At 37.2% G+C, this 13,308-nt stretch overlaps 1 protein-coding gene across 3 annotated transcripts in view; it reads right to left on the bottom strand.

The window, feature by feature from the left end:
- LOC139694977 (ras-specific guanine nucleotide-releasing factor 1-like) overlaps positions 1-13,308 on the bottom strand; it is a 612,331-nt gene that overhangs the window by 439,941 nt on the left and 159,082 nt on the right. For all 3 annotated transcript variants that reach the window (XM_071593533.1, XM_071593532.1, XM_071593531.1), the window contains exon 2: positions 2,969-3,100. In XM_071593533.1, coding sequence (XP_071449634.1) covers positions 2,969-3,100 — 132 coding nt within the window. The remainder of the gene's footprint in view (positions 1-2,968; positions 3,101-13,308) is intronic.

Here is a 13,308-nt window from a genome sequence, read left to right on the forward strand (position 1 = left end):
CTATGATTTAATATTCCGCATTTTTTTTAACTTCATAAGATTTCGTCACTGGGCTTCCAATATTCTTCTCCTCCATAAATTGCTCTGCTGTAGCCACATGCTACCGCTTTTTGTGAAGTAATAGTAATGTCACATTAGGTGTTCTTGATAAAACACTGTCAAAACTCTTAGTAATGTTGAAAATATACAGTCTAAGTACAGAATAAAACTCAGGGATCAGAAAAATTTAATCTAGTCAGTATTTTTAAAGTCCCTACTTTTAAATTACTTTAAAATAGTTGGCTTTTACATCCAAACCTAACTCTGTAATGTTTATTTGACTTTTAAAAAACTCATTGTCGGAAATTTGTTTCAATAAAAAAAGGCTTGGATTGAGATTGAATGAATGAAATGTGATTACATATTCAAGCAATTAAGGACCTTCCAAAATCTTTGTGCTTGCCAATCGTATTCAAGTTAAAAGGTGAAAGACAACTCAAAAATTAATAAAAATGCAACAAAAAATTCCTGAATGCAGAGTATTAACCCTTCACTCTACCGGTCTGCTACCGTTACTGCTGTTGAGAACTCGTCAAATGTTCTTTGATATTAATATAAGAAATACAAAACTAAACGTCCTGGGAAAACATTTGTCATTATTTTTTTTATCACTTCAGCATCTATCACCTTCTTGCAAAATCCATTTCACCTTGTCCCCCTGAGTAACTCCTCTGAATATGGAAAGGGATCGAAGCGTCGCAGAAAGAAAGCCACACTCGCGCTCTTGTCTCCCGTCTCATAGCCCGTGTTCCTCTCACACTGATTCTCTTGGTGTGTATACTCTAGGGAAGTAGCCTTTTAGCAAAAAAATATATGAGAATGGAGAGGGGAAAGAAAACGCTCAAACTAGCAGCTGGAACAGATACTACAGATCTCCAAAGGGGAACACGGGGGAGCTCAGCTACAAGTGGGAGTTAGAGAGAAAAGGGGGTGGGGGAGGGGTTAGGGGGTTTACGCTCGCACGTCGGAGGAGGGCCGGAGGAAGAAGGGGCATAAAAAAGATATTATTGCCCCGTGGAAACGGGAAAGAGGTGTGCGTCGTAAGGGGCGTGTGCTATTTGTGTTGGCGGAGTGAGTGGCTGCCGCTGTAAGGAGGTGGGAGGGGGAGGGTGTTAGAAATAAGGGTGAAGGGGGAGGGTGAAATGGAGGGTGAGTTGAGAGGTAGGTCAAGGAGGCAGAAGGTGGGGAAAGAAAAATAGCTGTGTTGCGGACATTTTCCACAGGACCGACGGGCTTAAGGAAAAAATCTTAACACCAACTTCGTTGCCGGAGCGTACTGAATTGCTTTAAAAAAAAACAAATACCCACCCTATGGAATTCGCGGTGCTCCATTACGCTAACCCACAACGTGCTTTGATGCAGATTAGTTTTCTTAAAAGGGGGTGAGGGAAGTTTATTTTGAACCCTCATGAATATATTAAAATGTTAATGGAAGGTTGAAGGGCGTCGTCCCGCGTTTTTTTTTCAAAGTTTTTCTTTTAAAGAGGTAAGAATTCGGCGGAAATAAAATTCGGCAGACTAGCCCCCCAAGCTCAAATAGCATCTTAACTTTTTTCCTAGATGCATGTATTTGTGTGTATGTCATGTTCACTGGGAATAAAAGTGGTTTAGCTCTTCAGATTCAGACAAAATGAACCGCCCTGGGAATCCAATCACACCTAAGCTACTTTGAATCGTACCAAAAGTAGCGACTGTAAAATCATTCCGGCTTAACCCTAATAGTCAACTCTGCAAAGATGTATGCTGTAGCACTATCATATAGACATATTAAATTAATGTTTAATTTTACACTTCCATGATTAAAGAAGAGCCTGTTTGTTTCTAGCACTTGAAAATATTTATTCATAACTAATGTGCGAACTTCTCCTAAAAAACTAGTTAATCAAGGTGTAAGAGAGAGTTTATTTTTTACTTTTAAAAATGAGAAACACCAGAAAAATATTTCAAAGCAATATTTCAATTCAGTTGAAAGCTACACATTCACTTTACTATTATTAGTTTCTTACTGAATCGATGCATGCGAAAGTCGAGAACTGCACTGACAGACGAGGAAAGTATTAAATAATGGTGAGGGACATGTTTGCAAATGAGTATAAAGTGCTCTCAGTGAGCGTCTTTGTTCGCCAAGGAGACTCTGGGTCGAGTTACACGTCGAGAATTTATTCTTTTTTAAAGGTTTCAAAGAAAAACACTTGAGTAAATATAAAGTCACTCAGATGTTTAGAAATGCCACTGAATTTTTAAGTGCATTGCGGTAAGGCTATGACGGAAATATCAAATAATTTAAACATAGCCGAGTAACCAAATATCAAAAACTCATGCAAGATTATATTAACGGAATATACTGAAGTGAAGAGAGTTTAAATTAAAATGCTATCATTAAATATTTTATTTAACACTGCTAAATTAATTGCAAGTCGAAAGAATCTTCACTTCAAAAAATTTGCTTCATAGTTATGTAACGGGGCAAGGGTCTTTTTTAGATCTTTAATATATTAATTACAAGTCGGAATTCATAAAACAGTTTTAAGGATATTAATACACTTATATTCCTCAAATATTTCAACGAAGATCCAAGGTGTTTTCCACGGGAAGATGACATTTCATTTGTGAATTAGACATTTTTATATAGCGCATATAGTAATTTCTAGAAAAATTAGCATTCATGAAAGAGATCATAATTGATTAATGGATCTGGATATTGATATGGGAATAGAAACATCATCGTTTCCCTTTTCATCAAGTACGTAGATGTTTTTCGAAGGTAATCTAATTTCGTCTTTGGTACCAATTTAAGATACAAAAAATCTTATATTAATCAGTTGCAAAGGTTGAAATAAATATATTTGGAAAATTGAATTAAAATGTAATTATTGTAAATGTATTAATATCTATGCAATTCATAAATGCAGAGATGTGAAAAATTTACCTGTTTATCTGCATTTTCTTTGTTCTTGGAGGCGCTGGCGGCCGTGATGAGTCTTTCGCAATAACAGCCTTCAAGGAGTAGAACACCAGAGGGCCGACTACATGAATCGGAGTCGTAGTAAAACAGGAGATTCTGGAAATAAGAAAAAAGCAAAATCGTTTTACTGATAATAGTCAATAAGGTTTATTTGTGAAATAAAATAATACGATGAACGATAAAAAACAGTATTCCGTATCTAATTTAAGGATTTTCAAAAATAATATAATTGAATTAGGCTAGCAAGTACAAGTCTATAATATAATAAATATGAAAATGTTTAAAATATACATAAAATAACCAATCGTTCAATAAGTCCCGGGACTTCTACTTTTCAAAGTCCCGACGATAAATATAAAGTCGGGTTAATATCCCGTTCAATAAGTCCCGGCACTTATTAAAATGATGAATTATATGCATGAATTTAATAATATATTTATCTATTGATTTATACAAATAATCATGTTAGCACATAAATGTGATATCTAATAAAATGAAAGCAGAATGAAAAATATTAAAATTGTCGACACACAAATTCAAATGAAAAGCAGCTGCCAATATCATTGCGCTTCCCTTGAAAATATTCAGAGATCGGATTATAAACAATTGTACGCGATGATGTTGGCTGTGCTGTAATCTGGAATAAAGAACTTTAGCACTTGAAATATTATCAATCAGATGGAATAAGTATTGCTTTAAATTCCCAGGAATCAAAGCATGTGGTTCATCACTTAACCTCCGAGTCTGCAAAAAATATTTCGGGGAGGTTATTTCGTCAAAATCTGCAGAAAAGAAGTCACGCACAAAATAACGCTTCGTTGTGCCATATTCGGCGCTTCATCCTTGCTAATTTTGCTTGGCCTCGATCGCTTCGTCGTTCTTTCATCATGGTAGATTTAATCTCATAGAGTACAGCTACGTCATGTTTTTTTTTGCGGAATGTGTTTCAAGTGGAAGAGACTCCAAGGAAGCCCTTTGTGGTGCCAAAATAGCCGACAATACTCGATTCATTCCAAAAACAGTTAACGAACGCTATGTCTTTCCCTGCAAGTGAGTAGAACAGCTAAACCCACTCGTAAATTAAATTTGAATATTTCGAGCGCCGAGAGCACTACCACCGTTAGCCAAATAAAATTTTCTACTTGTTACCGCGAGAATTTTAATTTTTTACTCATATCACAATAATTTAAATAAAAAAGCTATAACTTACTATTTACTACCAAAACTGATGTAAATCGTTTAATTATTAGAGCGAAACGTTTGGACGACTTTGCTAAGACCTCATCAATTTACATTCATCGTTCAAAAGGTAATATTTTGATGATAAGGAATTGAGATCATTCAAATTTCAAACGACGCTCATCCTAATGGCATTGGTATTTTTGAAAATTGAATATTAGTGATGCTTGAGTGCATTTGATAAAAAGTCGGCGCGAGTTAAAACCAGATATATTAAAAGAGGAGGTTACTTTCATCAAAGTCTCGTGCCTCAAGAGCGATATGTAAGACAAATTCAAAGAAACTGCGGGAGATGTCGTAACAGTAACTTTTAACAGATTCGTCAACTAAAATTTGAAATTATAACATAGCAATACACCATAGAGAAGAGAATTCATATTCGCTAATTTTCTGCAAACAAAATATTATTTTATGTAATTTTTTGCACTGCTTATCGCCTTTTGTTATTTTTGAAAGTGAATGTAACAAACTGCACGTAATAAATGTCATCAAAAATATTGATATAACGCTTCCCTTGAAATTTCTTAAAACTTTAAATTCCTAAACTTTCACATTCGGCCGCTCGATTCACTAAATATTCTTCCTTGAAAACTTAGCGATGGCGTCCTAATTTTTTTACGAACTGGCATCGATTACGGTGATTTTAAATTAACGTATCTTAGTCAAATACTATCACAGAAAAAATTCACAGAACCTGCATTTTAAAATACAAGTATACTTCAGAGTTAAGTAAAAAAAAATGCATTTTTTAAACTATGCCTATTCACATCCACGCCTCAGACGGCAAGCTTCAACACATTCAATAGGCGATTGGCCAATTTTAGTATCTGAGTCTTCGGATTGAAATTCCTTTCTATTTAATTGCCAAACTTCCCAGCAATCAGTTCCGCAAAGTCGTTAATAAAATCCAATTGCGGAAAATTTAATGGATGGAAGAAAAGAATCGGCTTTTAAAAGAGCTCTGCTGAAACCAAATAGTCGTGTTGAAATCTCAGAGACATCTGGAAGTCTTCAAAAGTTACGTCAGTGGAAGAGGGAGAAAAAAAAACTGAATCCGCTTTCTTTGTCTCTAAATGGTCCCTCAAGAGTCCTCTGAATAAAAAAAAGAATGCGTGTCCCAGCGCAGCGCATTGCGCACTGCGCTGTAAATCCATTTTCCTAGGCCCAGCGGAGAAGAGTGACGGGGAAGGGAGTGGGGCAGAACAAGCACTCAAGGCAGAACGAAGACGCTTCCTGGGCCATTGCAGTACACCGGCAATCTTTTATAACATCCCCATCTACACACGCGGTTTTTACAGCATTGGATTTGCGAACCTCCCTCTTTTTCCAGTTTTCTCCGATCCAGAATTTCATCTGCCCCTGAGTCAGTTTTAAGGAGAATTCATCGGTGTAATAGAAAATTCGCACCAGCACACGTATCAGAGAATTTTCGGGACTTGGTTTACATACTTCAGTTCATTCAAAAAATTCAAAAATATAGACACACGTCCTGAAACATATAATTTCATACCTCTCAATATATATCAATCACTTCAACTATCATTCCTTGAACAGTTAAATAAGAGGTGCGTTTTTTTTTGAGAATTTCATTCTCGTAATTCTCCCAATTCAAATAAATCTCCATAAATTTCAATACATATTTTCCAGAATTTTCTTCATTTTTCATGCGTTTCTTTCACCTTCTCCGCACACTTTAAGGTTAGTGGCCACCCTTGATGTATTTCTCGGGAACCCGTCAAGCAAGACATTAAAAGTCAGCAATGGCAAATTAGTGATTTGATACTTGATATAGCAGGAGCTATGAGTTTCCTAAATATTTATAGAATGGCAAAATGTAATTGGAACAAAGCATGATAACTCAATGAAGATAATAAGTGAAGGAGATGTAGAGAGAAGGAATCATAGAGGGTGAACTATAAAAAGTAGGTAATAAAAAATGTCGGTGCAAGAAGCTCTGAGGGATTGAAAAGATTTGCATGGAGCACGAGAGTTTTGAGAACGTCCACAGACCAATCTTCGGATTGATCATTCGAGACAATGGTTCATCTTGATCATCTACCACCAGTACCAGGTGTAGTGCAGGAGTCTATTCATCTTTGGTCACCTTTCCAATTATCTTTTTCGTAGAGTACTATATCCCATATGAAAGATTCCACGTATTTCTTCCTTGCTATTAAAGCTTACCTAATAGAATATTTCTCTCCGTAGAAAAATATATTTAGAGTGTGACGCTAAAAATGAAACGCACAGCTTCAAAATTTGTTTTTCAAAACATATGAAAAATCTGGTTTTTCTCTGTATGGGAGTCAATTCTTCATCTTCGCCTTCCTTCCTTTCTCCTTAAACCCTCCTCTTCTTCGTCCTCTATTCTCTATTGGACAGCATTTCGAGAAACGCACGCCAGCCAACTGTTTTCCAAACAAAACTCTTTCGTTACTAAAAGTTCGGAGTGCTTTCTTTAACTTAAACGATTGATAGACACCTGGAATGGAATTGAGATCCACAAGTTCTAAAAAAAGAGAAGCGTCCAATCGGAAAAAAACTCTAGTCGGTCAGGAGAACGAATTCATAGTACGAGCTCTTTGGGAACAGTTTCTCTGAGAAGGGATTCAATTTACGAGCTTTCTTCAGTTAAGTACAAGTAAAATCCTCGCATTTTTGCAAAAGAATTATTTTAATTTTATCCTGCAGCTAGAGTGATAGTTAAAATGTTAATTGGGAAGTTTGTTCGAACAACAACAAGAAAACTGCCCCAAATACATTGCAGGTGTAAATGCGTATTCCAGTTATGGCAGATTTTTGAGAATTAAATATTTCTATAAAGTTACTCGTCAGACAGTTTATTTTTTTTTACAAAAGGGCACTCCATGCATCTCAAAGCATTCCAAGCCGCTCGGGTGACGTTTGTCATGGGGTGTTAGGTCACCAGTCTTCAGCAACTACAAGGGCATTAAGAAAAGTTCCCGGAATGGAATAGAAAGAAACGACTTACCTCAGTGACTTTGTTTTACTTTTCATATTAGTCTCCCTGTACACTAATGCACTTGGTTCAGCGATGTTCTAATGTCTTAATTCAATCTTGAAAATTAGATTTATTCAGTCCTGCGAAATAACCTTCCACTTCGGCTGTCGGTTCTTTGCTTGAAAAGAATCTCGGTCCACCGAGGAAATTTTGAGCTTGGGTGAGATATTGGAATCGGATGAAGCCGAATTAGGCGAATAAGATGGGTGCGGCAACAATTTGTATCTTAGTTAGCTTATTTTTCCATGGCAACGACTCTTGTATGCAGGCATGCTCTGTCTTAATAAAAGATCACTTTCTTCCTTGCCAAACCTGGCCCTTTTTCGTGTAACTTTTGCTGTAGTTGGCATAGAGTTAGCATAGTATTTTTCAAACTTATTTGACCAGTGGAAAGATAATCTTCCAGCAGATTTCCTTTCGTATCCAATAAAACTGAAGCCATCATCTTTCCGGCCGACCGTATTACCTTTGCTTTCTTTGGTGGTGGTGAATCAAAATGTTTCCATTGCCTTGACTACTGTTTTGTATCTGAGGTGTAGTATTGGACCCAAATATCATCTGTGGTCACAAACAGGTGCAAAAAATCTAGTTGATAACTCTAAAAATAGTTAAACATTGTTCGAAAATTTTCATTCTTATGCGTTGGTGATCCTTCGTCAAGAGTCGCGGCACCTATGTAGCAGATAAATTTCTAACATCCTATCCCACTATTAAAATGCGTTTTACCTGTTTAAACAAAATTCCTACAGTTTCAGTGATGTCTTACACTTCCAGTCGATGATCCGCCATGCTATTTTATGCACTTCTACTATAGTTTCTGGCGTAATGGCACATTTTGTCCGACCATTACGCGGATTATCATCTAAGCTGTTCCGACCAAACTTTAACTCCTTTCCTCTTGAAAACAATAGAATATGAAGGAGTAGAGTCCCCCTGAGTGTTCCGATGGTCGGCATGAATTTCCATTGCCTCCATACCTTTCTTTAAGGAGTATTTCATCACTTCTCGAATTCTACACGGGAAGAACAACAGAGAGGCGTCCGCACCACAGAACTCTTCCTAGAGTAATGACGCGTTACCGGTTTACTCATAAAGGATTACCTATTACTACGCGGGAAACTTGTTGCGCCAGCATTTTAAGCCTCTCTTAATTTTTAAAGTATTATTTTGGATATAGACCAGATAAGTAAACTGCCGCGCCAATAGATTCACGGGCTCCTTTACTTGCACGGTTGGTGATCCCAACAAAAACAAATCTATACTCCGAAAAAAGCATGGCCGATGAATGGAATAGCGGTGAACCGCTAACTTCGTACATTTATCCAAATATTGCATGCAAATAGAAATAATTTGATTACCGTTACTTGACAGTTATCAATTCTGGAATAAATTATGGTTGGCAGCTTATGAAAACGATGAGAAGTAAACAATAGTTATAAAGTTGATGGAAAAAAAATTGTAACCCTTTGATAAAATACGTTTTGCCTTCAGCCATTAAATACCAGTTGATCATTTGTTTTAAAAAGCGGTGACGAGCCCAGTGGCGGCGGGGCAACGCCCTCGTCTGCCATTCCAAGCGTTGTGGGTTCGATTCCCGCCTGGGTGGGTTTCCATTCAATTAGGGTTTGGTTGTTTGCAAATGTGACCATTGTTATCATTGATAATAGGTCGATGTAAAGGCCAAAATGTGCTATTTTCGGACTAATGCTAATTAAATAAATAAATAAAGAGTCACACCGGTGTTTTCCAGCAATGGTGAGTATGAGCAGTACTTCTAATTGCCTAACTAAATAAAATGCTGCAATGACAAATTAATCAGTCATCCCTATTACGTCTGATTTAGAATTAATCTTATTTAATTTACCTACAAAACCAAAAAAGCCACAAATGACAGAAAGATATTGTTCTCAATATATAACAGAAGAATTAATAAAATGAATTTTACGACTAAGAAGTAATATCTCTGAACCTGAAATCGGGATCTTTAGCAGTCTATTTTTTAAGTTACCCAATAAAATAATTAGCAATTTGAGTAACAGAAACCTTATGTGGCAATTGACCTTACCTTAATCAATATAATTGCTGCCACAACCATTTCCAGAAACAGTTGGATCTCGAGACAAAGAAAACAACAAAAGGGCCTGGAAATTGTTTCACTCACGCAAACAATTAAGTACTAAAGCACAACAACTGTTTCATTTATATAAATAATCAATTCACCTGACCTTACGCAAGAACCATGTAATTATTTCACAAGTTCATCCTACATTCCCTTCTATCATTTCTGTAATACACTCATAAAACTCAGCGATATTAACTATAACGAGCTGTTTACGCAGGCATTTAACTTTAGTTTGCTTGATTTATGGGATAAAAAAATGTTAGTCCATTTGCCCTTATGATTTGAAAAACTTTCGTCCTTCACGTGACCAAATTCTCACCCTATGCCACGGTTAGGATGATACTTATAGTTTCGTGACTGTAAAATTTTTGGTTTGATAGATATTTTGGATACTAAAAGTTGAACCGAGTTAAATTTCAACAAAATATATTAACGGACTGCATTTTTCTGTGGGGAAACGTTTGGTGTCAGTAACGTCAGGGAGATCGCACAATAACGTTGAGCTATTTCCAAATCAAGCAATACGAATCGATATGATTCTGCATCAGATCTTTCAGTATACAAAATGTATCGTTGAAGTGAAAATTCAAGTCTGTACAAGAATTAATTTCTGTTATTTTTATCTGTCAATACTGTGTATCGCCTGGCAATGTATTTTTTCCCCTCATTGTTTATATCTTATCTCTTTGCTTTTCAAGACAAGAAAACATATCCGCGAAATAAGAAGGCGTATTAAATTCGTACCATTTAATTCTCGCTGATTTCTTTCTAATCTAATTCTTTCCTAATTTTCCCAAACTCTGATTTCTGCTGCGTTTTCCATTCCATTCAAAGTTGGAAATGGCATCAACAAATTGGAAGGGCAAGAATTGCATCTCCCTAATACTCAGTGCTATTCTATCTACCTCCTAACTCAGAAAAATATGCTGAATTTGCACCAAAGTACCTTCTTATCCTTCTGCTCCACCTCTCTTGCATATTTATACACTTCCGCAAACCTCACCGGATAAATTCTAAATGATTCCTGTGAACGATAAAAGCAAAGGAAATGTTCCTCTACACAACTTTTGCATCCTGACGACCTTTTACTATTATTTACACATAGTATTACATTCTAGATCTTAAAAAAATTCTATCGAGAAATTTAAAATATCGATTTAAAAAATTTGCGTAATTACTATACCTCATTCATGTAATTTTGATTTTTCTGAGACTAATTTGGAAAGAAAACAGCTGGGGTACAAGTTAACGATCCCTTGTGATCCTGCTACTCATTTAAATCTAATCAATAAACACAATGACCTCCCTGAGGTATCTAGATATTTGATGCAGTTTTCAAAACATGAAACAATTACCAGCATTCGCATAAATAAATCAGAGCTCCTTATATCAAGATTTAAGCCCTCTAAACCGCTGCTTTCCACGTCAGCGTCTTGGAGAAGCCGCAGTATTCTTCTCACGTACTCTCGACCCCAACGGTGTACGCCTAGGTTAACGTACTTCCGCATGGAGGCCGCCGAGTGACCGATGTAGCAGAGAACGGTGGCTGCGGCGGGGGTGGGGGGCTGCGCAACCGGGAGGAGGTCCAGGGGTTATCCCGGAGCTGGAGGTCGCGGGGCGGGGTGAACGAAACGAGGCTTCATTCGGAGAGGGAGGGAGGTGGGATATCAGTGGGGGGGGGGCGAAAGCCATGGATATTTTAGACTCCTTGGCAAAAGGTCTGAGGCAGCATCCGACGCTTTTGTCTGTAGCCGGCACTCTGTGTCATGCATACTTAAGGCGGCGAGGCGAGGTGAAAAGAGAGCAATAAGTCGGATCACGACTCTCCTTTGCGGCGATGGCAATGGGGGTAGAAGAACAGAGGCGGGAATGTTACAGGAAGCGAAAATGAAAAACACGAAAGGGCTATAAAATTGATATTTTTTCCTTCAGTTCATTTCGGTGGGTGCGGTAATGGTGAAATAACAGAAGCCAATAATACCTGAATACGATCAACATAATTTTCACCAGAAAACAAGATTTCCACCACTTGCTGGACCGTCAATCGAAGGTCGAACTTAGCCTACACGATTCACGTTTTCTTCGGTTCTGGCTGCTGTTGGGAGTCCAGAACGGGGTTCGTCGGCGACCTCCTCCCGGCCCTCCTTGTACTTCTTGCGCCACCTTCCGGACTGTGATCTTGAAATTCAGTCGTCCTTGAAGGCCTCTTGAAGCATCTGCAATGTTTCAGGTTCATTCTTGCCAGAATGCATGCAAAACTTGATGGCGTATTGCTGTTCAAGGGAACGCTCCATCGCGCCAGGTAATAAAGTCGAAAAACACACTTCACGCGGAAGCACGTTTTCCGCTCAGGCTGCTCGGAGCAAACTGATGACCGGATGAGTTGGAAAGGCAGGCCCCCTACTACTACTACCCGACCGGTTTTACCGCGCTGCCAGCGATATTCGCGTCACAATAAAACAATAAGCATTATTTTCATAATGGAGCATGTATTTTATAACGCCGAAACGCAAAGTTCTGGCCTCTGCGAACTGTAAATTTAATTTTTTAACTAACTTATAGTTTAGCATTGAATTTATATACACGCCTACAGTTATATTCTATTATTATTATGGTGAATTACCGGTTAAGGTAGGTTTTGGATGAACACAACTACAAAATAAATATTAACAACAAGCAAACCAACATTCTGCTCAACAAGCTCTTCATCTCCTTAAACTTCCTTCCTCCCTTCATTTCGTCCATCACACATATTCTATTCTTGCCACTTCCTAGTCTGCCTAACACTCTCCCCCATTCTTACACGAATGTAGAGAATAAAAGTTTTTAGAAACTTTAAGTTACTCTAGTTTATTCGTAGCTCTATTTATCTTTCTGGTCATACTCTTAGTACCGTTTATTCAATTTAGGAGACCGGGATAAAATTCTAGAAATCCAGTCTTTGCAGTCTCGAGGACGAAGAGATTTATGACTTTTGGATGGAAAAATTCAAAAATCTCCAATGTATGGTTATAAACCATTTAAATATTTGTAAATACATAGAGCATACCATAAATAAACATGCATTGCTTGTGCTATCCTTAAACATTAATGCATGATATCAATCACACAGGAGAACTTCACACCTCATTACTAACTATTATAAAATTAACGGCATTTTTAGACACAAAATATCATGGAAATATCTTTGTGTATGAAAGTCACGGATCAAAAATTGACATTACCAAATTACAGCGCAATTTCTGTCATTCGACAAATGCATGGGATTTATGCTAATAAAATAGTAATAGAATTTTCATACTATGGCAAAGGTATGAACGGGAGCAGGCCGGATTGTCAAATGCAAATTTTCGTAAGATAAAAGGTACTTCGATTCTGGGGTTTGTCCAAAGACGTTTTAATATAATATTTATTTGCATTCTTTTGTGTACGACTGGATATCAACAATTATATTCTAGTTTAAATCATGCAGGAATACTTAACAAAAAATATTAAAATCAGAAGGCGCGACAGTGATATGCTATTATAATTTTAATTACAAGAGAAACGAGAAATTTATTGGATATTTTTTTTACTGCATCCTAAAGTGCAATTGTTTGTTAGTTGATAGCATATATATTTGCATGCGCGTAAGTTGAATGGGTTTTGCATAAATGCATACGCCAGAGTGAGTATAGGTTTTCAAGAACGTGTTGATTTTGCATGTGATTTAGTTCCCTTTTACGGATGGTCACCTAACAGCCCCCGCAACACGCCCTTGTGGCGGCTTTCAGGGTATTATGTAGATGTAGATAAACCAGACTTTAAAATGGGTGAACCTTAAGGTGTATTTATTTTCTAATACTCTTTCTGCGGTACATATAACTTAATCATCTCCGGAGTAATCATTCCAAAGGTAGTTTCATTTTGATCCATTACGAA

The sequence above is a fragment of the Hetaerina americana genome, unplaced genomic scaffold (genome assembly GCF_022747635.1).
Source record: "Hetaerina americana unplaced genomic scaffold, ioHetAmer1.1.p SCAF_6, whole genome shotgun sequence".
Lineage (NCBI taxonomy): Eukaryota > Metazoa > Arthropoda > Insecta > Odonata > Calopterygidae > Hetaerina > Hetaerina americana.